The sequence below is a fragment of the Rhinolophus ferrumequinum genome, chromosome 16 (assembly GCF_004115265.2).
Source record: "Rhinolophus ferrumequinum isolate MPI-CBG mRhiFer1 chromosome 16, mRhiFer1_v1.p, whole genome shotgun sequence".
In the NCBI taxonomy this organism is placed as follows: Eukaryota; Metazoa; Chordata; class Mammalia; order Chiroptera; family Rhinolophidae; genus Rhinolophus; species Rhinolophus ferrumequinum.
This window is the reverse complement of record NC_046299.1, coordinates 62,874,553-62,901,581: the sequence shown is the minus strand read 5'-3', so window position 1 is coordinate 62,901,581 and position 27,029 is coordinate 62,874,553. Positions and strand designations below refer to the sequence as shown.

The 27,029-nt window shown below is 45.0% G+C and overlaps 1 protein-coding gene across 1 annotated transcript in view; it reads left to right on the top strand.

Moving 5' to 3' along the window:
- FRMPD2 (FERM and PDZ domain containing 2) overlaps positions 1-27,029 on the top strand; it is a 154,919-nt gene that overhangs the window by 38,268 nt on the left and 89,622 nt on the right. Inside the window, exons 2-9 of the mRNA XM_033130830.1 lie at positions 12,863-12,988; positions 14,507-14,664; positions 19,001-19,066; positions 20,873-21,064; positions 22,727-22,859; positions 23,571-23,658; positions 24,500-24,635; positions 26,208-26,279. Of these exons, the coding sequence (XP_032986721.1) occupies positions 12,863-12,988; positions 14,507-14,664; positions 19,001-19,066; positions 20,873-21,064; positions 22,727-22,859; positions 23,571-23,658; positions 24,500-24,635; positions 26,208-26,279 (971 nt within the window). The remainder of the gene's footprint in view (positions 1-12,862; positions 12,989-14,506; positions 14,665-19,000; positions 19,067-20,872; positions 21,065-22,726; positions 22,860-23,570; positions 23,659-24,499; positions 24,636-26,207; positions 26,280-27,029) is intronic.

Genomic DNA, 27,029 nt, shown 5'->3' with positions numbered 1-27,029 from the left:
ATGGCTTCACTAGTGAATTCTACCAAACCTTCAAAGAGGATCTAATACCAATCCTGCTCAAACTCTTCCAAAAACTCGAAGAAGAGACAGTACTCCCTAACTCATTTTATGAGGCCAACATTACCCTGATACCAAAACCTGGTAAGGACAACACAAAAAAATAAAACTACAGACCAATATCTCTGATGAATACAGATGCAAAAATCCTAAACAAAATTCTAGCAAATCGAATACAACATTGCATCAAAAAGATTATTCATCACGACCAAGTGGGGTTCATCCCAGGGGCACAAGGATGGTTCAACATCCGCAAATCCATCAATGTGATACATCACATAAACAAAATAAAGGACAAAAACCATATGATTATATCAATTGATGCAGAAAAAGCATTTGACAAGATACAACATCCATTTATGATTAAAACACTTAATAAAACTGGTATAGAAGGAAAATACCTTAACATAATAAAGGCCATATATGACAAGCTCTAAGCTAATATCATAATTAATGGTGAAAAACTGAAGCCCTTTGCTCTACGTTCAGGAACACGACAGGGCTGTCTCCTATCACCTCTGCTTTTCAACATCGTGTTGGAAGTCCTTGCCAGAGCAATCAGGCAAGAGAAAGAAATAAAAGGCATCCACATTGGGAATGAAGAAGTTAAATTATCACTCTTTGCAGATGACATGATGCTATATATAGAAAACCCTAAAGACTCCACCAAAAAGCAATTAGGAACAATCAACGAATACAGTAAAGTTGCTGGCTACAAAATAAACGTACAAAAGTCCATTGCATTCCTGTAGACTAACAATGAAATCTCAGAAAAAGAAGTACAAAAAACAATTCCTTTTGCAATTGCAGCAAAAAGAATAAAATTCCTAGGAATAAACTTAACCAAGGATGTGAAGGACCTATATGCTGAAAACTATAAGACATTTTTGAAAGAAATTGAAGAAGACACAAAGAAATGGAAAGACATTCCATGCTCATGGATTGGAAGAATCAACATAGTTAAAATGGCCATATTACCCAAAGCAATATACAGATTTAATGCAATCCCCATCAGAATCCCAATGGCATTTTTTAAAGAAATAGAACAAAAAATCATCAGATTTGTTTGGAACCACAAAAGACCCCGAATAGCCACAGCAATCTTAAGAAAAAAGAACAATACTGGAGGTATCACACTCCCTGACTTTAGCTTGTACTACAGGGCTACAATAATCAAAACAGCATGGTATTGGCAGAAAAACAGACACATAGACCAATGGAATAGAATTGAGAACGCAGAAATAAAACCACGTAAATATGGACATATAATTTTTGACAAAGAAGCTAAAAACATACAATGGAGGAAAGACAGCCTCTTCAATAAATGGTGCTGGCAGAATTGGAAAGCCACTTGCAAAAGAATGAAACTGGACTGCTATCTGTCACCATGTACCAAAATTAATTCAAAATGTATCAAAGACTTAAGCATAAGATCTGACACAATAAACTGCATAGAAGAAAACATAGGTACTAAACTTGGGACCTTGGGTTCAAAGAGTGTTTTATGAATTTGACTCCAAAGGCAAGGGAAGTAAAAGCTAAAATAAACGAATGGGACTATATCAAACTTAAAAGCTTCTACACAGCAAAAGAAACCATTGACAAAATACAGAGGCAACCAACCGAATGGGGCAAGATTTTTGCAAACAGTGCCTCCGATAAGGGGCTAATATCCAAAATATACAAGGAACTCATGCAACTCAACAACAAAAAAAACAAACAACCCAATTGAAAAATGGGCAGACGACCTGAGGAGACATTTCTCCAAAGAGGACATACAAATTGCAAATAGACATATGAAAAAAATGCTCAACATCACTAATCATCAGAGAAATGCAAATAAAAACCACAATGAGATATCACCTCACCCCAGTCAGAATGGCTATCATCAACAAGACAAATAGTAACAAGTGTTGGAGAGGCTGTGGAGAAAAAGGAACCCTCATACACTGTTGGTGGGAATGCAGACTGGTGCAGCCGTTATGGAAGGCAGTGTGGAGGTTCCTCAAAAAATTTCGAATAGAATTACCATATGACCCAGCAGTCCCTCTCCTGGGTGTCTACCCAAAAAATCTGAAAACATTTATCCATAAAGACACGTGTTCTCCAATGTTCATTTCAGCTTTGTTTACGGTGGCCAATATATGGAAACAACCAAAATGTCCTTTGATAGATGAATGGATAAAGAAGTTGTGGTATATATACACAGTGGAATATTATTTGGCGGTAAGAAAAGATGATATAGGAACATTTGTGACAACATGGATGGATCTTGAGAGTATAATGCTAAGCGAAATAAGTCAGACAGAAAAACAGAGAACCATATGATTTCACTGATATGTGGTATATAAACCAAAACCAACAAAGAAACAAAACAAACAAATAAACAAAACCTCATAGACACAGACAATAGTTTACTGGTTACCAGATGGTAAGGGCGGGTGGGGGGTGGGAGATGAGGGTAAGGGGGATCCAATATATGGTGATGGAAGGAGAACTGACTCCGGGTGGTGAACACAATGGGATTTATAGATGATGTAATACAGAATCGTACACCTGAAATCTATGTAATTTTACTAACTGTCACCCCAATAAAGATATAGATGATGTATTAAAAAAAAAAAAAAGAACTGCTGTGAATATTCATATATAGGTGTTCGTGTCAACATAAATTTTTATTTCTTTCTGCTCAAGAATGCAACTGCTGGGTAGAAGCTAATTGCATGTTTACCTTTATAAGAAACTGCCAAACTGCTTTACAGTGTAGTTGTACTATTGCACACTCCCATAAGCAATGTATGAGTAATCAGTTTCTCTGAATCCTCGCCAGCGTTTGGTGTTGTCACAGTTGTTTACTTTAGTCATTCTGATAGGTGTGAAGTGACACCCATCCTAATTTTAATTTGCATTTCTTTAATGGCCAGTGATGTTGAACATCTTTTCATGTTCTTCTTTGTCATTTGCATATTGTCTTCGATGAATACTTGTTCATGTCTTTTGCCCATTTTCTAATTGGATTGTTGGTTTTATTATTGATGTGTTTCAAGAGTTCTTTATTTTTTTTATTTTCATTTTTTGCAGATCTCAGCTTTTCTTTTTCTTTTTTTTATTAGTTTCATGTGTACAAAACAATGCAATAGTTAGACATTTCATCCCTCACAAAGTGATAACCCCCTCCCCCAATCTATTGCCCCTCTGATATCGTATATATCTTATTACAATTCCATTGACTCTGTTCCCTATGCTATACTCCATATCCCGTGCCTATATATGTTACATTACAGTTGATATACAATATTACTCAACTTCATCTTCAGGTTTACAGTGCAGTGGTCAGGCATCTACACCATCCATGAAGTGGTCTCCCTAATAAGACATGTGCCCATCTGACACCCTACAAAATCTTTACAACATTATTGATTATATTCCCCAAACTGTCTTTCATATCCACCGTGGCAATATTGTAGTTACCAATTTATGCTGTCTAATCCCTTCCCCTTCTTCCTCATCCACAACCCCCTCCCTTCCAGCAACCATCAGTTTTTCCTCTATATCTCTGAGACTATTTGTTTACTTTGCCCTTTTACTCAGTTCTTTAGATTCCACATATAAGTGAGATCATATGGTATTTGTCTTTCTCTGACTGACTTATTTCACTTAGCATAATGTTCTCTAGGTCCAGCCATATTGTTGCAAATGGTAAGATTTCATTCTTCTTTCATTCTTCTTCTGGAGCCGAATAATACTCCACTGTATAAATGTACCACAGTTTCTTAATTCAGTCATCTACCGATGGGCATTTCAGTTGTTTCCAAGTTTTGACTATTGTCAATAGTGCTTCAATAAACATAAGGGTGCATATATTTTTTCGAATTAGTGTTTTGAATTTCTCTGGATAGATACATAAGAGTGGAATTGCTAGGACGTAAGGTAGTTCCATTTCCAGTTTTTTGAGATACCTCCATACTGATTTCCATAGTGGCTGCACCAATCTGCAATCTCACCAACAGTGCACCAGGGTTCCCTTTTCTCCACAACCTTACCAGGACTTGTTGTTTGTTGATTTACTGATGATAGCCATTCTGACCAGAGTGAGGTGGTATCTCATTGTGGTTTTTATTTTTATTTCTGTAATGATTAGTGAGGTTGAAGATTTTTTTAAGTCTGGTGGCTATGTGAATGTCCTCTTTAGAGAAATATTTCTTCATGTCTTCTGCCCATTTTTTAATTGGGTTGCTCGTGTTTTTGGTGTTGAGCTCAATGAATGTTTTATAAACTTCGGATATTAACCCCTTATCAGATGTATCATTGACAATTATCTTCTCCCATCTGGTAGGCTGCCTTTTTGTTTAATTGTTGGTTTACTTTGCTATGAAAAAACTTTTAAGTTTGATGTAATCCCATATGTTTATTTTTTCTTTTATTTCTCTTGCCTGAGGGGATATATCAGTAAAAATATTACTCAGAGTAATGTCTGCAAATTTACTCCCTATATTTTCTTCAAGGAGTTTTATGGTTTCAGGCCTTACATTTAAGTCTTTAATCCATTTTGAATTTGTTCTCGTATATGGCATAAGGAGGTGGTCCAGTTTCATTTTTTTGCATGTGTCAGTCCAGTTTTCCCAGTACCATTTATTAAATAGGCTGTCTTTACCCCAATGTAAATTCTTGCTTCCCTTGTCATAGATTAAATGACCATATATGAATGGATTTATTTCTGGGCTCTCTATTCTGTTCCATTGATTTATTTGTCTGTTTTTATGCCAGTACCATACTGTTTTGATTACTATAGCCTGGTAGTATAATTTGTTGTCAGGTACCATGATACCTCCCACTTTGTTCTTATTTCTCAAGATTGCCATGGCTATTCATGGTCTTTTATGGTTCCATATAAATTTTAAGATTATATGTTCTATTTCTGAGAGAAATGTCATTGGTAGTTTGATAGAAATTGCAATGAATCTATGTATTGCCTTAGGTAGTGTTGACATTTTATATTAATTCTTCCTATCCATGAACAAGGTATGTGTTTCCATTTATTTGTATCTTCTTTAAATTCTCTCTCCAGTGTTTTATAATTTTCTGAGTACAGGTCCTTTACTTCTTTGGTTAAATTTATTCCTAGGTATTTTATTGTTTTTGAACTAATTGAAAATGGATTGATTTCTTGATTTCTCCTCCTGATAATTTATTATTGGTTTATACAAAGGCAACTGATTTTTGAATATTAATTTTGTATCCTGCTGCTTTACTAAATTCATCTATCAGCTCTAATAGTTTGTTTGGTGGCGTCTTTGGGGTTCTCTCTATATAGTATCATGTTGTCTGCATATAAAGACAATTTTACTTCCTCCTTTCCAATATGGATACCTTTGATTTCTTTTTCTTGTCTGATTGCTGTGGCTAGAACTTCCAGAACTATGTTGAATAAAAGTGGAGAAAGTGGGCAGCCTTGTATTGTTCCTGATCTTAAGGGGAAAGGTTTTAGCCTTTCCCCATTAAGTAAGATGTTAGCTGTGGGTTTATAATATATGGCCTTTATTGTTGAGATATGATCCTTCTATTCCCACTTTATTAATAGTTTTTATCATAAATGGCTGCTGGATTTTGTCAAATGCTTTTTCTGCATCTACTGATATGATCATATGATTTTTATCTTTCATTTTGTTAATGTGGTGTATCACATTAATTGATTTGTGGACATTGGATCAACCTTGCATACCAGGAATGAATCCCACTTGATTGTAGTGTATGATCTTTTTCATGTGTTGCTGAATCCAGATTGCTAGTATTTTGTTGAGAATTTTTGTGTCTATGTTCACTAGGGATAGTTTGCTTTTTTTGTAATGTCTTTGTCTGGTTTTGGGATCAGAGTAATGATCGCCTTTTAAAATGTGCTTGGGAGCCCTCCTTCTTTCTGTTTTATTTATTTATTTATTTATTTATTTATTTATTTATTTATTTATTTATTTATTTATTTATTTATTTATTTTTGAATAGTTTGAGGAGAATAGGTGTTAATTCTTTTTTGAATATTTTATAAAATTCACCTGAGATGCCATCTGGTCCAGGACTTTTGCTTATTGGGGGTTTGTTGATTCTGATTCAATTTTTTTGGTAGTAATTGGTCTGTTCAGAGTTTCTGTTTCTTTTTGATTCAATCTTGGAAGAATGTATGCTTCTAGAAATTTATCCATTTCTTCCAAATTGTCTAATTTGTTTGCAGATAGTTGTTCACAGTATTTTGTTAAAATTTTCCGTATTTCTGTGGTGTTTGTTGTCACTTCTCTTTTGTTTCTGATTTTTTAAATTTGGGTCCTCTCTCTCTTTTTGGTGAGTCTGGCTAAGGGTTTGTTGATTTTGTTTATCTTTTAAAAAAACCAGCTCTTGGCTTTTATTATTTCCTTCCTTGTACTCCCTTTGGGCTTGTTTTGCTATTCTTTTTCCACTTCCCAAAGGTGTAAAGATAGCCTGTTCATTTGAGATTTTTCTTGTTTCTTGAGATAGGCCTGCATTGCTATGAATTTCCCTCTTAGGACTCTTTCACTGCATCCCATAGATTTTGGGTAGTTGTGTTTTCATTTTCATTTGTCTTGAGGTATCTTTTGATTTCTTCTTCCTTGATCTCATTATTGACCCACTTGCTATTTAGCAACATGTTATTCAGCCTCCATGTATTTGTGTTTTTCCAAATTTCTTCTTATAATTGATTTCTAGTTTCATAGCATTGTGGTTAGAGAAGACATTTGATATGATTTCAGTCTTCTTAAATTTACTGAGACTTGTTTTGTGGCACTTTGGGTATTTCCTGCCACTCCCTTCTGGCCTGCAGAGTTTCTGTAGAAAAGTCAGCTGATGGTCTTATAGGAGTTCCCTTGTATGTAACCTGCTGTCTTTCTCTTGCTACTTTTAGGATTCTTTCTTTGTCTTTAACCTTTGCCATTTTAAGTATAATGTGTCTTGGTTTGGGCCTGTTTGGGTTTGTCTTGTTTGGAACTCTCTGCACTTCCTTGGCTTGTATGTTGATTTCCTTCACCAGGGTGGGGAAGTTTTCGGTCATTATTTCTTCAAACATGTTCTTGATCCCTTGCTCCCACTCTTCTCCTTCTGGTAATCCTATGATGCAAATGTTGTTGCGCTTGATGTTGTCCCACAGGTCTCTTACACTATTTTCATTGTTTTTTAATTCTTTTTTCTTTGTGTTGTTTTGATTGGGTGATCTCTGCTATCTTTCCTTCCAAGTCACTGATCTGATCCTCTGCTTCATCTAATCTACTGGCGATTCCCATGAATGTGTTCTTCATTTCAGTTATTGAATTCTTAGTTCTAGCTGGTTGTTTTTTTATGATTTCTCTATCTTTTATGTCCTCACTAAGTTCCTTAAACATTCTTATTTGTCTCTGATAGGTTGGATGCCTTTGTTTCACTTAGTTCCATTTCTAGAGGTTTCTTGTGATCTTTAATTTGGAACATGTTTCTTTGTTTCCTCATTCTGGGTGTCACTCTGTGATTGCTTCGATGTATTAGGTAGATCACATATGTCTTTCAGTCCTTGCTGGGTGGTCTTATGTAGTCCGTATCCTTTATATTCAGATTGAACAGTTTCCCTATTGTCCTGTCCAGTGTGTTTTAGAGGTGTCACTGTTGTAGTTGATCTTCAATTGCTTTTGGCTTTTCTGGGGGTGGGATTGACCCTCAGGCTGATTAGCTGGGAGAATAAGCTCTGCTCACAGTGTATGAGCTGCTGTGCAGAGGTTGACCCCCTCAGATGAGGCTTGGTCCCTGTGGGCTCTTGTGCCTGTGAGAAATTTCCTTTGAGAGTGCCGCTTGTACATTCAACCAGGTATTACTCTGGTCTGTCACTGGCCTCTGGGTGTATTGGTTCTGGTGTCTCTTGGGCAGGGCTCCCACTCAGGGCTTTTTCAGCCCTGTTACCGGGATGTGGCTACCTGGTAGGTGTCTCAAAGCTGTATGCCATTGGCTGCTGGACCTGTGCTGGACCAGGAGTCATGTGGGGTGGTCTTTGTGAATTGAGGCTGTCTGCCACGAATATTGTTCCTGAGGCAGTTTAGCAAAAGGCCCAGAGCCCCCTAGGCCTTTTGCCACCTTACAGTTACCTGTAATGTCCGACTATTGAAAGAGGCTCTTTAGGAGTGTGTGTCTGGCTATTTGACCCAGTGTTAAAGGTGTCCTCGGCAATGTGGCACTAGCAGGGCAGGATGGAAATAAAGTGAGTTACGAGATGTGATTGATGGTATTTAAGACATTAATACAGATCCAAGTCTTATACCAATATCTGGCCTGTGACCCCTTTGTACAGTATCCCAAAAGTACTACAGTTAGCCTCCACCTTGATCTCACAAATTCCCAAGAGCTGCCCCCGAGTGGCTGTGGTGTAGGTTTGGGGTTACTGAATACCATGAAAATGACCCCAGGGCTCTGTGGACTGTCTGCTGTTGTAAATAACCTTTTCCACAGTTTGTGGCGGTCATACTCCCCTTCCCCCTGTAATGCAGCTGTAGGTGGGCTAGGTGGTTTTACAGGTGGGTAGAGGCTATAGTTAGTGGTTTTTGCATTTCAGTGTAATTTCAGCTCCTGGACGAGTGCTAGGCCCGTGTCCACTTCGCAAAACAAAAACAAAGCAGGGAAAACAAATAACATCAAAAAACAAATACACCCCCACAAAAACTTCATAAACAATGGTCAGACAGGAGAAACAAAAATATGTAAGAGACAAAAACACAAGAACAAGGCGGAAAAACAGTAACCAAAGCAGTAACAAGACAACAAACCCAGCAAACAACAAAACAAGAAAACAGATGGAAGAAATAGGAACAGAAGAGATGAAAGAAAAAAAAAGGATAAAAAGAAATAGGGAAAAATGGTAATAATAAAAACAAAAGGGGAGGGCTGGCCCAGTGGCTCAGGCAGTTGGAGCTCCGTGCTCCTAACTCCGAAGGCTGCTGGTTCGAATCCCACATGGCACAGTGGGCTCTCAACCACAAGGTTACTGGTTCAACTCCTCGAGTCCTGCAAGGAATGGTGGGCTCCGTCCCCTGCAAGTAAGATTGAACAGGGCACCTTGAGCTGAGCTGCCTCCCGGATGGCTCAGTTGGTTGGAGTGCGGGCTCTCAACCACAAGGTTGCCAGTTCAATTCCTCGACTCCCATAAGGGATGGTGGACAGTATCCCCTGCAACTAATATTGAACAGGGCACCTTGAGCTGAGCTGCCTCCTGCATGGCTCAGTTGGTTGGAGCGCATCCTCTCAACCACAACGTTGCCGGTTCTACTCCCACAAGGGATGGTGGGCTGTGCCCCCCTGCAACTGGCAACTGGACCTGGAGCTGAGCTGTGCCCTCCATAACTAAGACTGAAAGGACAACTTGCAGTTGAACGGCACCCTCCACAACTAAGATTAAAAGGACAACAACTTGACTTGGAAAAAAGTCCTGGAAGTACACACCTGTTCCCCAATAAAGTTGTGTTCCCCTTCCCCAATAAAAATTCTTAATGGGGGGGGGCGAAGAAAAAAGAGAACATAAAAGAAAAAAAACCCACCAACAACAAAATAAATAAAAAATAAAAAGCAGAAAAAGAAAAGAAATAAGAAAAAAAGAAAAAAAAATGGCTCTCCACTCACATTAATTGCAGCTCGCTCAGCAACAGTCTGCAGGTGACTCTGCACCAGGTGTGTTGAGGGGAAGGGCCCAGTACCTCATGCACTGGCTTCCCTCTCAGGCTCACAGTGAGCTGCCCGCGATTGGTTGTCCTGGGCTCTGGGGGCGTGCTCACCACCAAAAATCCCCACAGGTTGCTGCCGGCTGTCCCCTGCTGCAAAAACCCTCTGTGTCCGCAGCAATGCAGCTCTAGGTGGGCGGGGCCGGCTCCCAGGGCACCATGGGATATGGTCAGTGGCCTCCGCCAAGTCCCAGCAGCGTTTGTTCCTGCACTGGCAACCAGCCCACACAAACGCTCCACGAATGCCTTGGCCAGCTGGAGCCACCCCACAGCTCCCAGCCCAACGCTCAGGAAAACTCTCGGTCTCTGTCTGCCCCAATCAGCAGCCCTCGGGTCAGGCAGAGCAGCCCGACAGGCATCACCACCCTTGCACCGCAGAGCAAGCCGCGTGCAGAGCCGGGACCCAAGGCAGCATGCGCACGCACACACGCACGCCTGCGCCGAGTCCACCAGGCCAGTGCGGTCCTGAACCTGACCTACTGTGGGAGGGCTTAACCCTGAAAAAATGGCGCCCTCCTGTACCCCACTCATGTGTAAGCTCCACACGGTGGGAACAATGGTCCCAAACCTGCAGCTCTTGTGCCACAGGGGCTCAGTTCAGTCCTTCCTCGTGGGCTCCTGGGCCTCCACCTGGGGAGTGGACTCCTCCGCCTGGGGCCGGGGGAGTGCTCCACAGAGGATGACTGGGTCCCTCGGTGCCTTCTGCCCCACCGAGTTGAACAAAGAGACTCCTCACTGATTTCTACTGCCAGCTATCATGGAACTCTCCTTCCAGGCAAAGGGACTGTGGGCTGGGAGCCCGCCATGGGGCTGGAGGGTCCCAACAGAAGAATCCTCTACCACTGAGGTGCCCCTGGCGGGGTGCGCCCTCTTTCCATGGGCCTGAGTTAGCCTGCCTCACGGCTCCGTCCCTCCTACCAGTCTCGACTGGTGGCCTCTTATTTAAAGCCTTAGTTTAGAGGTTCTGTTCAGCTAGTGTTCACAGGAATTCCATGGGTGAATGTTGTATAAATCATTTGTAATTTTGGTATGATCCAGGGAGGCAGTTGGCACAGTGCCGGTCTAGTCCACCATCTTAGCTCCTCCCCCTCTCAAGAGTTCTTTATAGAGTCTATATATCTGTACTTTGTTGAATGTGGTTTTCAAATATTTTCTCCCAGTCTGTAGCTTATCTTTTCATCCTCTTAACAGTGTCTTTCTCAGAGCAAAAGTTTTTATTTTGATGAAGTCTAATTCGTCCATTTTTCGTTTTATAGATTTTGCTTTTGGTGTCAAGTCTAAAGAACAGTTTGCCTAGTCCTAGCTCCTGAATATTTTCTCCTATTTTTCCTAAATACTTATAGTTTTATATTCTATATTATATCTATAATCCATTTTGAATTAACACTTGTATAAAGTGTATTTTCACAATGGATCTAGCACTATTTCTTGAACAGACTGTCCTTTCGCCATTGAATTACTGTATTGAAATGATGATGTTAATTAACCAGCCTATGAGACTTTAATATATTTTTTTTCTAGTCATAGAGTGATTGGAAATAAAAACATTTGATATTTTTGTAATATATTTTATTTTGAGATTCAGTGATTTTCTATTTGAGAATCATAATCTTGTCCCTGTGTTTTATTTTTCTTTAAAAAGTAGCTTTTCATTGTGGTTATGGGGAGTTAGAAAAATATAGAAAGTTTGTAAAAGCATATAGAAATACATAGAAAAATAAACAAAATATACAATACAATATTATATATAATAAAATGTAAAATAAAATGTATACTGTTATATATAGAAAAATAAAACATGGAAAAAGGAAAAAATCATATAGAAAACTATAGAAAGTTAGAAAAAAGCAGAATAGGAATGCCTAGTCCAGAAGTTTCAAAGTTTAAAAAAAGAAATAGTAGGAAGGAAAAAAGAAAAGAGAGACAAGGGAGGGCCTGGACTTCAGCTGAGATCATTTTTTAGTAGGTTCCCTTGGAATGCTTTTCTGTCTGTAAATGGCATCAACAGACCCTTCTTCCCAGACCCCTTAGGATAAGCAACATCTCACAGTTAAAGCTTTCTGCCCAGGTCCTGCAGCAGCGCCTTCCTGGTCCCCAGGTACAGGTGGAAAAGCAAGTCTTTCTCCTGGGAATCTTTCTCTCCTGAGGCCTATGTAGGGAGCTGAGCAGCTGGTGCAGAGCCTGGATTAGCATGTTGGATGGAGAGATGGGTGTTCTACAGTGAGCAGTCCACTCCGCCCCCAGCACAACATACCCGGCCTCCATCTCCATGAGCTCTGGCTATAGAAAGATCAGTGACTTAAAGGATTAGAAAAAACCTTCCCGGCGGCTTCCTGCTGCCACCATACCTGGAGATTAATGGGTGGCAGCTTTGTCAGGGGGACAGACATTTAAATGTCAGCTTTGATTTAAAGGAGCGCGTCTAAGAAGACAGGGAAGAGACATCACCCTTCCTCACCCCCTCCTTCAGCAAAGCAGTCTTGTGCTTTCCTGTGATTCTGCACCTTTTCGAAACATGGGGCTTACTATTCCACTGATTCTCACTCTTCAGGCAGGTGTTGGTGATCATTAGCGATGGGGCTGATGCTGGCACCAAATCCAACTTTGTATGTGGAAGCTGGAGAGGAAAAGACATGAATCATGTATTAGAGGCAAAAAAAAACGTTGTCAACCCACTTTCCCAGACAGATAGGGGAGCAGGCAATGGACACGACCCTGGCATAGATAGCTCTCTGCAACGGGACACGCCCAACAAGGAGAGAGCTGCCATTCTCATGGTTCATTTGTTCATTCATTTATTCACTTCACCCTTCATTTGGGAGTTTATTTATGTTTTTGTTCATTCTCTGAGAACCAACTAGCCAGCCCAGCCAGACCCCTAGCGAACATTTCTTTAGCTTCTCCTTTGCGCCTGGCTCTGTGTCCAGGTCTGGAGACATAGGTGATGAAAACATGGGGCTCATGCTGTGGAGGGATCTGGACCGTGCCTGGGCTGGAGTGGTGAGGGCTGGCCCAGATGCGCTTCTGCACATTGCAGGGGATCTGCCACTCATGTGTCTTTGCAGGCATGAGCCCAGCCTCTGTGACTCTCGCCAGTGCCCTGAAGGTCAGGGGTGAAGCTCTGTCAGAGGAGGAAATCTGGTCCCTCTTGTCCCTGGCTGCTGAGCGACTCCTGGAAGATGTCCGTGAGGGTAAGAGAGTGTGTCTAGGGCCCCTGAGTCTTGAGAGGGTTGAATGTGAGGCTTCCCAAACAAATACATTTCTGGGTGCTGCTTCTCCATCTGTTATCAGTCTGAGGTATTATAATGAGTAGGCAATTGGCACCCACCCATGGAGCTGTGCTGCGAGGGTAGGCCTGTCTCTTGCACCCATGGCCTGTGGGGAGTTGAAAGAAAGGTGTAGCTTCATGGTGGCCAGGGAGATAGCAGCTGCACCTCTATGGCCTCTCGCAACACTGGGCAGTCTGGGCATAACCAGAGACAGGGACAGCCCCCACACTGTCTCCTTCCAGACACTGCACTAGCTTGTGTTCCATCAGGAGATAGAATCCACACACTGGGTGGTCTAAACAGGGAAAGTTAATATAAAGAATTATTAAACTCCAATTGACGAGTACCTGTAAGATATGAAGAAACTCTACAGAGTCCCCTAGGGCCGCAGGCAGTCTCAGTGAGAGACAAACTTGAAGTGAGGTCCCTTCCCCAGGTTAGGGGTCCAGTCTATGGACGAACTGGGCCTGTAGCTCATGATGACTGGGAAGTTAGCTGCCTTGCCAGGCCATAGTAGGCCTGCAGTCACTGGACAAGCCGGGCACAGGCAATCACCAACAGGAGCTCTGGAGCTGTTGCAGGCGGGACACCTGGAGTGCGCTTCTGTGTACATAGGGTGACTACTTGGCCGAGAGGTGGGCAAGGGACCGTGCGTCCTGGCCAGGTGTCCACACAAAGCGTGATGGGGTGTCCTCACTCACACCGCGGACCCCTCAGAAACAGCAGGAGAACCCGCCTCCAGCAGTGTCTTTCTAGCGCCCTCTACTGAGAAAGCTGCACGTGACGCTCGCTGTAAAGGAGAGATGATTAAGGGACCGAGCAGTTATTGAAAGATTGATTTGTAGCTAAGAGGCCTTAAATTGACAAATGGAACAAACACTGAGTCTCCACAATCAGGTGTCAACTCAGAAGTCACACGTGATTGGCTGCTGCCAGCCCAAGTGAGATCGCACATGCGCAGTCAGAATGACAGGTGGCCGCTCCCAGGATGAAGGGGGAGCTGTGCCCCTGCACCTTCAGCTCCGTCTTCTCCTTGAGTGTTTACTCCCTCTCCCCGGCCCTGGATGTTCTGATGCACAGCTACAGAACACCCAGAAATCCAGCTGCCTAGGTCCCTGGGCTGGCTCCAGAGAAGTCCGGCTAGTGCCAATTTCCAGGTGGAGCTGACTTCTCTTTACCTTTCATCTTGAGACTCTTAGGTCACGGATGAATTTGAATACAGGTGCTAGTTTCCCCGCCACCACTGCAGCCGCTTTTCTTAACACTTGCTCCTGTGCACACATGCATCAGGGTTGAATTTGTTCCACTCCATTTTTGCCCTGGGTTAGCTTACAGCCCATCCCAGAACAGGTACTGCAAGGCACCCAGTAGGCACAGTCCCACACATGGTCCTCCAGATGGCGGCCCGGTCCCTATACTTCATCATTGCCTTGGTTCCAGGTTCCTCCGACTATGTGGTCTGCCCCTGGTCAACCTTGCTTTCTGTGTCCGGAAGTCTTTCTTTCCAAGGCCATATTTGTCACATAGAGGCTGCTCCTTTCAAGGCCCCTGAACTACTACAGCGACAGAGCTTCAATGAGCAGCCTGATCTATCTCAGGTAAGGTGCATGGCGTCTCTGAAGCACACCTGGGCCTGTCCTCTGGGAAATGCCTGATCCCAGGTCACCCTAGCTTCCAGTTCAGCCCCAAAGAACACAGAGGCAGAATGGGTTTAAAGGATTTTATTCCCAGGCTTTCTTGCCTGTAACTTATTAACTCTTACATGAAAACAAGTCAACTTCTCTGTGTACCAATTTCTACACCTGTAAAGTGGTGTTTAGATGACCTAATCCATTAGCTTATTATAAATATTCAACAAGAGTTGGAAAGGCTGTGGATAAATGGTCTGGCACATTGGTGCCATTGACAGCATGTAGCAAAACTCTAAAAAGGACCCAACAAGTTCTCCACTAGGAATTTATCCTAAAGCATGAGTAAAGATTTAACTGCAGCAATGCTTATTATTGTATTGTTGACATGAGTGATAAACTGGAAACAAACTAATGTCCAGTGAGAGTGGATATGAAACAAGACAGCATTAAAATGAGGCTGTAGAAAGTGATTTAATGACTTGAAAAGAAATTAAAAATATGCATGTACAATTTGATCCTAGTTGGAGAGAGAGTACAATTTGATCCTAGTTGGAGAGAGAGAGAGAGAGAGAGAGAGAGAGAGAGAGAGAGAGATCTGAAAATATATAGACCAAGGTATTTGCAGTGATAATTCTGGGTGGCAACATTGGTGGTGATTTTTGTTTTTCCATGGATGTATTGTGTTTCTGAATATCAAAAAGTTCCAGTAAACATTATTTTCAATTTTGAAAAGAAGAAATTCAAAGGAGCAAATGATGTAAGGCAGACACACAGCACTGGGCAGGACATAATGGGCATTTAATTGATGAGGTCTGTTCCATTTTCCTTGTTCTTCCATGGCAAAAGTACAGATCTGGAAATTCTACTCCTCTCAGAAGCCATCCCCAGAACAGGGCTCAAAGAATAGGGCCTCAGTGGCTTCCAGGTTTGGATTGTATGGGCCCACGTGTCTCCAAGTCAGATCACAACAGTGAAAACATCAGAGTCCCAGTTGCAGTGGCCCTGGCTGTTCCCCACTGGCAGTCACAGCAGCACTCCAGGCCCCTACCCCCTTTCCTGCACTGCCAGGATCCCACAGGTGAAGCTCTGGGCACCTGTACTGGACACACACTTGGATGCCTCTCAGATTCCCTCTATTTGGGTCTCTTAGGCAATGTTCCACCCACACCATTTTACCTACCATGCTCTGGACTCAGCTAAAATGCCACATCCTGAGCCATGGATCTGTGTCTCTGAGTGACTGAGGAGGCCTGCTGATGTAACGTGAACATGTAGGGGAGCTGATTTCCTTTGGGGTGGACCTCAACTAATGGTAAATTATAGATGGAGGGAACTGAGGAAACAATTCTCCCTTCATTTTTTCTTCAAGGACTGCTTCAAGATGGGTAAGCCGTACAAGCCTTCTAGGGAAATCCTGAATGCGTCCTGCTATACTCTGTGGCTTGTTACAAGGAAGTGGCCAGCATGGTGATCTGGCACATCACACCTGTCTTTATTTCCCTTCCCCTTTATTCTCACCCACATTATCCTGGGCTTACAGCTCCTGAATGAAATATCAGCACTTAATCCTTGCCTCAGGCTCTGCTTTCTACATGACCTGAGCTAAGGCAGACCTGGAGAACTCCTGGGATCCTTCCCTGTCCCTCCCAGCACTCACTGGTGAGGAATAGACATCACTTTCCTGAGCACAGCTGGCCTCCCCTGAATGTCTTGTGAAGGTCCAGTCGCTCCCCTGCTCAGAGCATCCTTGAGCCAAGATGAGCTGAAATAAAACATCCTCCTCCCTCCTGTACACATTCCTCCATGAAGAGGAGTGAGGGCTCCAAGAGTTTCAAGGCTAAAGGAATAGGCAGAGCTAAGAACTGAGGAGGTGTGTTGCTGAGTCTGGGCCAGGAAGATAAGGGTTTAAGATAAGTTTAAGCTGGGAGAGGGTCACTGTGGGAAGGGACCAAGTCCTGATGAACCAAAGAGCCATTTTTGTTGGTAGCTTAACTACCTACACTTCTGAAGCATGGCATGTGGGAGTGTAGGTTAAGAGGTGGAAGGCACCAGCCTGGAGCCCTGTTTATTAGGCCAGCAGGCAGGGTTACGTGGCCATTCTTTCTCTTACAGCATCTCTACCACTCAGTTCTGTATATTACTCTTTTCTTCCATTCATCACAGGCTTCTCTCTGCATCCAGCTTGGCTTGGATCCTGTAGGGAGTGGGGTGAGCAGTTAGGAAAGTGACCTCAGGAGATGTTGTGTCCAGAATGCTCCCCCTGTCCTGAGGTTGGGGAACGTACCCTAAGTCTTCTCCTCAGACCAACATTCATCTCTAACCAACACACTGAGACATTTTCCCCAATGTTTGGAGTGTTAGTCCCAGGTGAAGGTGGAGGTATGGGTAGGTCTCTATTTAAAGTCAACTTATGCCACTATCACCCCATTTCATGCTCATGGCAGACATCACCAATCGATCATGACTTTCTTTCCCATGGAGTCGGGAGTTGCCTTCAAAATCCTTCCCACCACTCTTCTCCAGACAGCATCTACCAATGGGCTGGATTTGGAATTTGGGGTGAAGCCTATTGTTATTGTTACCATAGGTCTTCCCTAGGACACTTTAAAATAGAGCCCATGGAATCCAGGTAAGTTCCCAGGTGTGGACAATGCCTCTAGCAGTGCTCTGGATGCTGCTCTGGCATCTGCTCCGAGTCAGTTCTCTACCAATGGGGGTGTAGCTTTTATGAACTTCCTTGTAGGTGTCTAGTCATATTCGTCAGAGGGGTGGATGGCTGGTTTATGGGTATAATTTCAGACAAAGTAGATAGCTAATTGGTTCATGTAACACTGGACACACGCCCTTGACCTAGAGATATAAAAAACAAAACCAAATCCACTTGTATTAAACTCAGTGGATTGCTCAAGTAACCATGCACTTTTATTTACCATATTTCGTTAATTCACTGTCTCCCTTCCAAAGTCCCAAAAGTCATTTCCTGAAAAGAGATCTTAAGAGGAATGTGTCTTGTCAGTTATAATAAAAGCCTAATAAACATTGAGGACTTCGTGTGATCCAGAGGCAACATAACCAAGTGGCTCCGGGCAGGGACCCTGGTGACTGGGTTCATGTCTAGGTTTTAGATCTTACTTGGGCAAGTTCCCTAACTTGGCTTTGTTTTAGTTTCCTCCTATGTAAAAAGGGGACAGTTAATACACCTACTTTGCAGGATTGTGGTGAGGACTAAATAAGTTAATATATCTACAAGATTTAGAACAAGGCTTGGTTTAAGTGTTCTCTGTCTAATAATAACAATGATAATTATTATTATTACCATCTCCAGGTACTCTTTTTTTCCCCCTTCTTCTGCCTCCCACTCCCACTCCCACTCCCACTCCCACTCCCACTCCCACTCCCACTCCGGTTCACACAGCTGCTCACAGCTCTCAGCAGCTCCCTGCTCATGATGGTCACTCATGGCAGCCCAGCTCCAGGGAGAGCTGTTGTTCACAATCTTAGCTGTAGAGGGCGCAATTTACTGGCCCATGTGGGAATCAAACTGGCGACCTTGACATAAGGAGCAGGGCGCTCCAACCACCTGAGCCACCGTGCCAGCCCTCTAGGCACTCTTTATTCAATCCTCAGGAATATTCAGACAGAATAGTCACTTTAAAGATGAAGAAACTGGGGCTCAGAGAAGTCAGATAATGCTCTTCCATTTCACTACATGGCTTTCTGACAACATGTGATGCTTTTGAATCAGGCTGGACCATACTGTGTCATGTACAGATGGCTTTGGCTATAAGAAACAGAAAGCCTAAAATACAGTGTCTTAAAACCACAGGTAATTATTATTTACTTAACAAGAAGTCTAGGGATTGGTCAGCACCTCAGTACTTGTCATCCAGGATCCAGGCTGTCTGCTTCCATTCTACCCTCTTTAACTACTGGACTTTTGTTCTTATGCTTGTCTCACAGTCACAAGATGGCTGCTGTGATTCCATTTATCACATCAGCATTCAAGGCAGGAATAAGGAGGGAAGAGTGGGACCAAGTCACATGTGTTCTTGTCAGTAAAGAAAAGCTTTTTCAGAAGCCCCTTACTTTTCTTATGTCTTTTGGCCAAAATTGGGTGTTATGGTCATTGTGGCTTTTAGCCACTAGAGTAGGCAGCAGAGGAGTTTAAGGGAGTTGCCATTGCTTGTGGGGTATGCAGACAACAGTGTCTGCCACACACGGAAAAGGAATTGTGTTTTATTTGCAGGACCACGGAAGAACAGAGGGGACCAAAATCTAATCCCGTGCTTTTTCTCTTGGGCAGATGCTCGTCTACTCTTTAGGAACAACCCTCTACTGGTCAGCAGGGTTTCACGTCCCACCAAATCAGGTCTGTAAACAAGATACTTAAAGTCTTGCCAGGCCATCTCTTTGGATTACTTAGAAGTTCTCTGCAGGGTAGGGGCCATATCTGCTGAGCTCTGTGCCACCACTCTGTCCGCCTAGGTTCTAAGAAGGCATTGCCAACTGATTACACACAACCACTCTTGCTGAGTCCAGAGGCAGCCTCAGAATCCTACTCCACACGTCACTGCAGGCAGCCGCAGCTTAGGGTTGGCAAGCAAGATAAGACTTATTTGCCACCTCCGCTCAGAGGAAGTAGCAAGCTAGAGGATTTTATAGGTACTGAAGATACAGGTTTATAAAACAGGCTTTAAAGCAGCCTTTCCTGAAGTGAGATGCTTCCCTGAAAACGGGTTCTGTGCTCAAATTATTTGGGGAAATACTTCCTACAATGTCTTCCTCTCAAATATTTTTCAGAATGGTTTATTAAAGACTCTGAGGATTAAAGCATACAAAGCTTTTAACATTCTTTATCATAGCATTTTTTACAATTTTTGACTACAGAAATGTGTGTGTGTGTGTAAATTTTCATTTGACACTATAAAAATTCCTTGAAAACCCGTGTAACAAGAGCACATGCTGAAGAATCCCTCCCTCCCTCTCACCACCCTTCCTTCCTTCCTTCCTTCCTTCCAAACTTTTTCCTCTCCAATTTAACATCCCAGTGCTGCCCAGTGTTCTTTTTAAAACCGACACCGGCTCACATCCCTCCTCATGTGAAATCTTCCATAGCTCCCACTACCCACGGAGTTACATTCCACTTCTTGGCAGGGCACACCTGGACCCCAGAATTGGGTTCCCACCTATGGCTTTGGTACTCTGCCATAACTGGGGCCGGTTTCATGGGCATGTGACCTGTGTAATAGCACAGTGTCCTGCACTTACAAGCTTGATTTAGTGCTCTGCTGTCACCGTCTTGAAATTCTTAATCATTTTGAATAAGGGACCCTGCATTGTCATTTTGCTCTGGCTCGGGGTCTGCCCGTAGCCCCTTCCTTTTAGACAAATGCCAACCTTTGCGTACACTGCTCCCTCCACTTGCGGCTCACTCCTTTGTGGTTCTCCTGGTTAACCCCAGTATGGCAAGAAATGGCAGTGCAGCCTGTATCTGGAAAGTGACTTGCAGCTTGGGTGAGCAGGAGAAAAAGCCTGATTTTGAGTCTGCATTGAAGCCTTCCCCACATAACGGTGGCCATTTAAATATCTATTTTTTTCTTAGTGTGTACATGTACCATGAAGTTCAACCAACAATTACTGACCTTGTGCTGACTGCTGGAGATTCCAAAGTGAAAAAGACACCGTCCTTAGGTTTCTGGAGCTCACATTCTAGGGGGAAGGCCCAGTGAGAGTCACCTAAATAATCAGAGAAGATAATAGATTGCCCCGGTGCATGTCAGTCAAAGGCCGATCCTTGGTTTGACCTGGGTGCTTGGCATCGGTGGAAATCCATTTGGCCAAGCACTTATTTTCCATAAATATTTCAAACGTGTGTGGGATCTTCGTGTAACAAGAGCACATGCTGAAGAACCCCTCCCTCTGTCCCTCCGTTCCTTCTGAAACAAATGGCATTGCAGAGTAGAAAGCGGCAAACTCCACACAGCTAGTGCTAAGATAACTGCTCTACATTTGGTGGCCTCAGGGATCTTCCGGGGATCCACCTCCGAACTCTCCAGAAGCATCAGGCACCTGGCTAGTGCTCACAGGAACACCCGTTTCCATCAGTCCCCACTACACACATGCAGGGCGCTGGCCTCAGCCATCCAAATGTCTCACGCAGCGCTCTGCTCTCCAGCTGCTGCAGCTCCCGGAGCGCTTGCACTCTGTTCTGCTGACCATGTGCGAAGACCAGCCTCGCAGGCGGCTGCCCCTGCGGTCGGTTCTGGAAACTTGTCGGCTTCATCGAGAAGAAGTGGGCGGATACCCAGCCTCTGCCAAACTCCATGTCAAACGGCTGGTCAGCTTGGTTCTGAGAACCATCTCCGAGGTCTGTGCAAATCTGTGTTTTCTAACCCAGGAGCCACTAGTCAACGTGTAGCTGTTGAAATTTAATTAAATTATAGTTACTTAAAATGAAATAAAGTTAAAACTTCAGTTCCTCAGTCACACCTGCCACATTTCAAGTGCCGGTAGCCACGTGTTGCTGGCGATAGCCATGCTGGACAGGGCAGATCTAGAACATTCCTGTCATCACAGTTCTGTTGGGCAGCACTGGTGAAGACCTTTGTGCAAGCCGGGATTCCTAACGTGGCTAAGACCCTTGGGATCTTCGAAAGAACCTCTTTACATAAAAAAATTCGTGTTTATATCCCATGAGTCAGTTCACCTATCAACACTGAATTCAGGCCTCACACGAGGTTTCCTTGGCCGCACCTGCTGTCTCGTACATGCGGAGGGTCTCCTTGTTGTCACACTGTGTGCTTGCTGCCCTGTGCTCTCCTCGGTGCCTAGCAAGAGGCCTAGTACATAGTAGGCATTTGGCTTAGGTCAGATTCTCCTGAAACAAAGCCAGAGACGGGCATTCTTATGCAAGTTATTTATTCGGAAAGTACTCCTGGGAGAGGGCGAGTGATGGAGAGGGGACAGGATAGGCGACAAGCCACGCAAGGAGGTGGTCTCTGGTGAAGACAGCCTCTGCCTAATCCCATGGGGAGCTCTGGAGCAGGAAGTACACCAACACTGGTCCCCCTTGAGGCCAGGGCAGAGCTGGGACTAGGGTGAGTCAAGAGAGGTGCCCATGGTACAAATGCAAGGTTTGCATCTTAGAGAAACCAGAGAAGGCTGGCAGCGCGACCCTTGTCCAAGGGGCGGGTTGGAGGTCTGAAAGCAAGACGAATGCAGGAGCCATGTGGAAGGAGAGGAGGGGACAACTGGGGAGGCGGGGTGGGCTCTGTTAGCAGTCAGGCAGAAAACGCCTGTCCATCCTGTCCTTCTTCTTGGACCCCTGCTCTCTTGGTGTGTGGACATGTTGCTCCTTCCTGTTCGTTGAGCCAGAGAATTCCGTGGGGGAAGAGGGGCCTATTTGTTGGAAAGACGTTAGAGCCTACCATTCTTTGGTGTGTCGTTGTCCCCTATGGGCAACGCGTTGACCTGCAGCGTTTCCATCAGGGACCCAGAAAGTAGATTTTGGTTACTTTTTGGACATTCACTGGGGCACTGAACTGCGTGAGCTAGGTGGGGCGTAAGGCTCACAGTGAGGCTGCGGAGGCAGGCAAGGAAGCAAACGTGATGTAGTGCGGTGTGATAGAGAGGCTCGTGAGTGCAGTGCTGAGGGAAGGTGACGAGAGAGAGGACATTTACGTCTCCCTGAGGGCAGAGGCGGAGAGGATGAGAAGCAGAGAAGACATAGCTTTGGGTCTTGGAGGCACAGAGGAGCTTAGTGGGGAGACCCTCGGCAGTGGATGGAGCCCCTGACAAAGGCACAGATGTGTAGTACATAGGCATTGGGGAGGAACTGAATTACCTGTAGGGTGCCTGTGGGTGGTGGGTATAAGGTACATTCCGGGTGCTAGACAATGCATCGTCAGGCTCTCACTGTGTGGGCCAGACACTCCCACACTGACTCAAACTGACAGCCAGTCTGTATGTGTCTATGTAAATGCCCCCTTTCGACTGGGGGATGCGGATGTGCGATGCACTTGACCTTCAGGTGGAGAGGAGAGTCGTGGAAGAAAGCTCCTCTGTGCATCAGGACAGAAGCCACCTGCTCAGGAATAGGCTGTGTCAGGCAAGCTGTGAGAACCCAGTGGATCGGGCCCTGGAGTGTCTGCATTCCTGCAGAGGTGAGTACGGTGCCCTGAGCATTCCCTGGCGGGGGTGGGGAGGGTGCCCGTGCTCCTACCATTTCCTGTCCCATGTGGGTCAGATGTTCATGCTTTGGTGACAGAAAGCCCATGCAAACTCCACTCTTCCAGGAAGTCCCGAAAGAGAAGGGGCTGAGCTTCCGACACATCTATGTCTTGAAAGAAAGCTTCATTTGGAGATACCGTTTAATAGAGTTATTTATAGTAAACGTAAATTCTTTTTTATTGATTTCTAACTGTCCTAGTTGATAAAAACTATACAACATAAAAGCTTTCCTTTAATTAGTTTCTAGGTGGAGTGAAAGGAAAAGTAATTTGTAAAAGATTGTTTTTGTTATTGCTGTAGGTGATAAAAAGAACGACTTGTAGAATAATCTTCAAATCTACTATTCTCTACTTTTCAACGGAATCTGAGAGTAAAAAAATGTTTTTGTTCATTGTCCCTAAAACAAGGTGCTCTTTGCTGTTATGCTTTACCTCCCCACTAAAACCTCCCCCAACCCTCTAATCATCATTTGCATTTCCATTTTCCACATGAGGAAACAGACTCAGAGAGGTTAAGTAATTTTGCCAAGGTCACATAGCTAGTATATCACAATGTTGATATCCACAGTCCAGACTACCTGATTCAGGAAAGTCCTGTTCTTTGCCTCTGCCCTGCCCATGCCCTCCAGTGTGCTGCTTGGTTAGTTTCAGAGAGAAGCACGGAGACCCAGAGCTCCCTGGAGCCCAGTCTGAGCACGTCAGCACACAGTCACTGCAGCCTCTCTGTTAACAGGTGAGCAGCAAGGTGTCCAGGACGGTGAACTTGGTGTGGGATGCTGGTGGTGGTGGTGGGCACTGTATCCTGCTTCTTTACCGATTACTGATGAGAAGCCTTTTGCTTCTCCAGAAGAAGCTGAGTCTGCTCCACTGGCAGGTGAGAAAGCCGCCTTTAAGCAGTTATGGAGCCGAGGTGATGAGGGACCCGAATGCAGCTTTGCTGTCAGGGCATTCTGTCTCGTCTGGAAACCAAGTGCAGGTTCAGTTATGGAACAACAACATGCTTCCATGTCATTGTGATTTTCTATTGCGTGAGGCTGCATAACAACAACAACAACAAAAAGCAGCCAAAAAACACAGTGACTGTGAGTTGGGAATTTAGGCTGTGCTCACCTGGAAGTTTTTTCTGGACTCTGCTGGATGCCCTTGTGACTCATGACAGGAGCAGAGGGGTGTGTGGTGTGTTTGTGTGTGTGTGTGTGTGTGTGTGTGTGTGTGTGTAGTGTGGGGGGTGTGTGTGAGAGAGAGAGAGAGAACTTCCAGAACTACTAGCCCTCCACAACTTCCAGCCCCCTCTATTGGCCAAAGCAAGCTCTAGGCCAGCCCAGATTCAAGAGGTGGGGAATAGACTCCACTTTCTGGTGGAAAGAGGGGCAAAGTCACACTGCAGCTTGACTTGTCCCAGGCCTCAGCTTCCCTGTTTGAAAGTGGACATGGTGCCTCCCCCGTAGGTGTGTGGTGAAGGGGAAGTGGTGTGCACACCCAGCCCAGCTGAGCACCTGCACGTGGCAGGCTCTTACTAGCTGGAAGCCACTTCCACTGTTAATCGTTCCTCCCCTTCTCTGACCGCTGGCCAGCGCTCTTCCAGCTGAAGCTCCCCGGGACCTTCAGGAGGGCAGGCGGCCCAGCTCAGGATCTGCTCTCTCTGTGACAGCACAAAACTCATGGCCAGCAACTCCTTCTCAAAAGCGTTTCCTGCAAAGTAAGGGAAAGGTGAGCAAAAGAGGACCAAGGGATCCTCCCCAAAGAGGTGTGAGCAGGAAGTGGTGGATGGCTGACAACGGCAGCTGAAAATGGACAGGGTCCTTTGGGATGCCACACTCCCTGGGCTGAGATTTCTAGAATTGGATGAAAATAAACCTGAAACCTGTAATTCAGGGCCATAGGTGTTGAAGTCTGGGATGAGAGAGGGACAGATGACCGGTGGCCCCTGCAGTGTACTCACACCTGCAGGGACCCCTGATTCCCTGTAGGCAGCCTGGTCTCCACTGAGGGGCCAGCACTGGACGGTGAGATTGGAGCAGTCTCGGGATGCACCTTCTGCCAGAAGAAGCCCTGGCCCCAGCCCTCGGAGCCACTTCTTCTGGTGTATACAAAAAGCACCTCTTCCTTAGCTGAAAAGCTGTTTTAATAACCACACAATGCTGCAGCCACTTCGAGGGGTTCAGTGTCCCCTGGAGTTGTGACAAGTCCCTCAGGGCAGGCTGTTCACCCAGGAGGCTGCCTCTGCCAGGTCTTCTGTTTCAGCGTCTGGACCCTTTGTGAACTTCAGACCCGCATGTCTCAGATGTTTTGTCTGTCTGCCTGTCACAGGGAGATTTGCTTAAAGCTCCTCAACAAATTAGAGATGAGCTGAGCCTGGGGTAGCCTTAGGACACCCCCTCCTGAGTGGCCTTGGGCTCCCACACTCCCTGCTCAGCCCCTGCTGCCCGCCAAGGCCACTCTCAGGTCATGAACTCGGGCGACACAAGGTTCAGGAGAACTTTGTACCTTCTTTAGCTTTTATTTCTCATCACTCACTAAAGACGCTTCTACTGGGGACTCTCTTAGGATGCAAGTCACCCCTGGCCGGACCTCTGGCCTCTTGGGACAGGAGTCCTGCTGGGCACCACTGGGAGCACGTTCGGAGATGCACCCAAGCCTCTCACTCACCGGTGTTTGATATGGGCGTTTCTTAACCTCTTAGAGCCTCAGTTTCCTGCAAAATAGGCTGAGAATATGTCCTCACAGAATGATAGCTGGGTCTAAATAATGAGGGGAATTAAAGTATTCCTCAGGTCACAAGCGTGATACAGACATAAAGCGTTGCGAAACTGAGAATGGCTGCTCCCACATGCTATTGCTTCAACATCCAGGACTAGAAAAACCTTTCATCTAATCTAAATCTAAGGGTATTTTTGTTTTTAAAAAATCATCTATTTCCTATAATACATATTTGTACTGTATAAGGTATTTTATAATTTCGATACATACAAAAGATTATGTAACCGTGAGTGAATTAGGAAACTTACAATGAGGTGGACATTCCACTTAAGCTAGAACATCCCCCAAACCGCTACGCCCTCCTATTGGCTGCTGCTTTGAGATGCCCTGCCTACTGGGGCCTCAGCCCACTTTGTCACCATGTCACTGAAACCTGTTTCCTGCTGACTCTGGGGAAGGGAGTGCCGGTAGGGTGTGGGGGGACGTGAGCCCATGGGGGAAGCCCAGTCCCAAAGCTGGGGGTCCAGCCCCACGGAAGATGACTTCTCCTCTACCGTGAGTGACTCTGGGTGTTTCCTCCAGTTCTCCAGGCCGGAGTTCGTCCTGCTGGCGGGAGAGGCCCCTGTGACTGTGCATCTGCCGGGATCCATTGTGGTAACTAGTGGGCAGGGGTGGAGGGTGGCAAAAGACCTGAGCAGCAGGGCAGGTCTGGAAGCTGGGGGGCCGGAGGGGGTGGTCCCAGGGCACTTGCAGTCCTCGACTCCTGCCAGAGCGCTCTGCCAAGTCATTCCCGCCTGTCCCTCAGCACGTCCTACCCTCTACGAGGAAGCCTGTGTGACTTCTGGCTAAGGCCTGCTTGTCCTTCCAGACTCAGTTCTGCCTTCATCCCCTCATTCAGTCAGGAAACATTGTTTAAGCACCTAATAGGTACCAGGCACTAATCCAGGCCCCAAATCTGTGAGGTGAACAAAACAGAGTCCTCTTCATCTGGAGCTTGCATTCTGGCATTTACACATTTGTCTATTTTCTGGGGCAGAAAAGTCTGTCTCCCTTCTTTTGACTCTGCTGCCTGAGCCCAGGCAGACTGCGGATCCCCAAAGGGGTTGCAGCCTCTCTGTGTGGAAAGGCATTGGTACCTGGATTGGGGGTGAGAGAGACACTTGTCCCTGATGAATCACCCACAGAAAGAGCTTTGGTGCTACTCTAGAGTGGGGGCAGCTGCTGCCACACCATGCTCTGAGCTGCTTGCAGCTTGTGTGCCTGACTGGGACCCTTCCTGAGCTAGCCCCGTGCAGAGGAGACTGATGGTGGAATATGAACTGGAGGCTATCCAGGGTGGCATAGGCCACGCGGAGGCCAGGCAGGGTTTGGGGCCCCAGGGAGCAGAGGAGTTGGCAGCCAGAG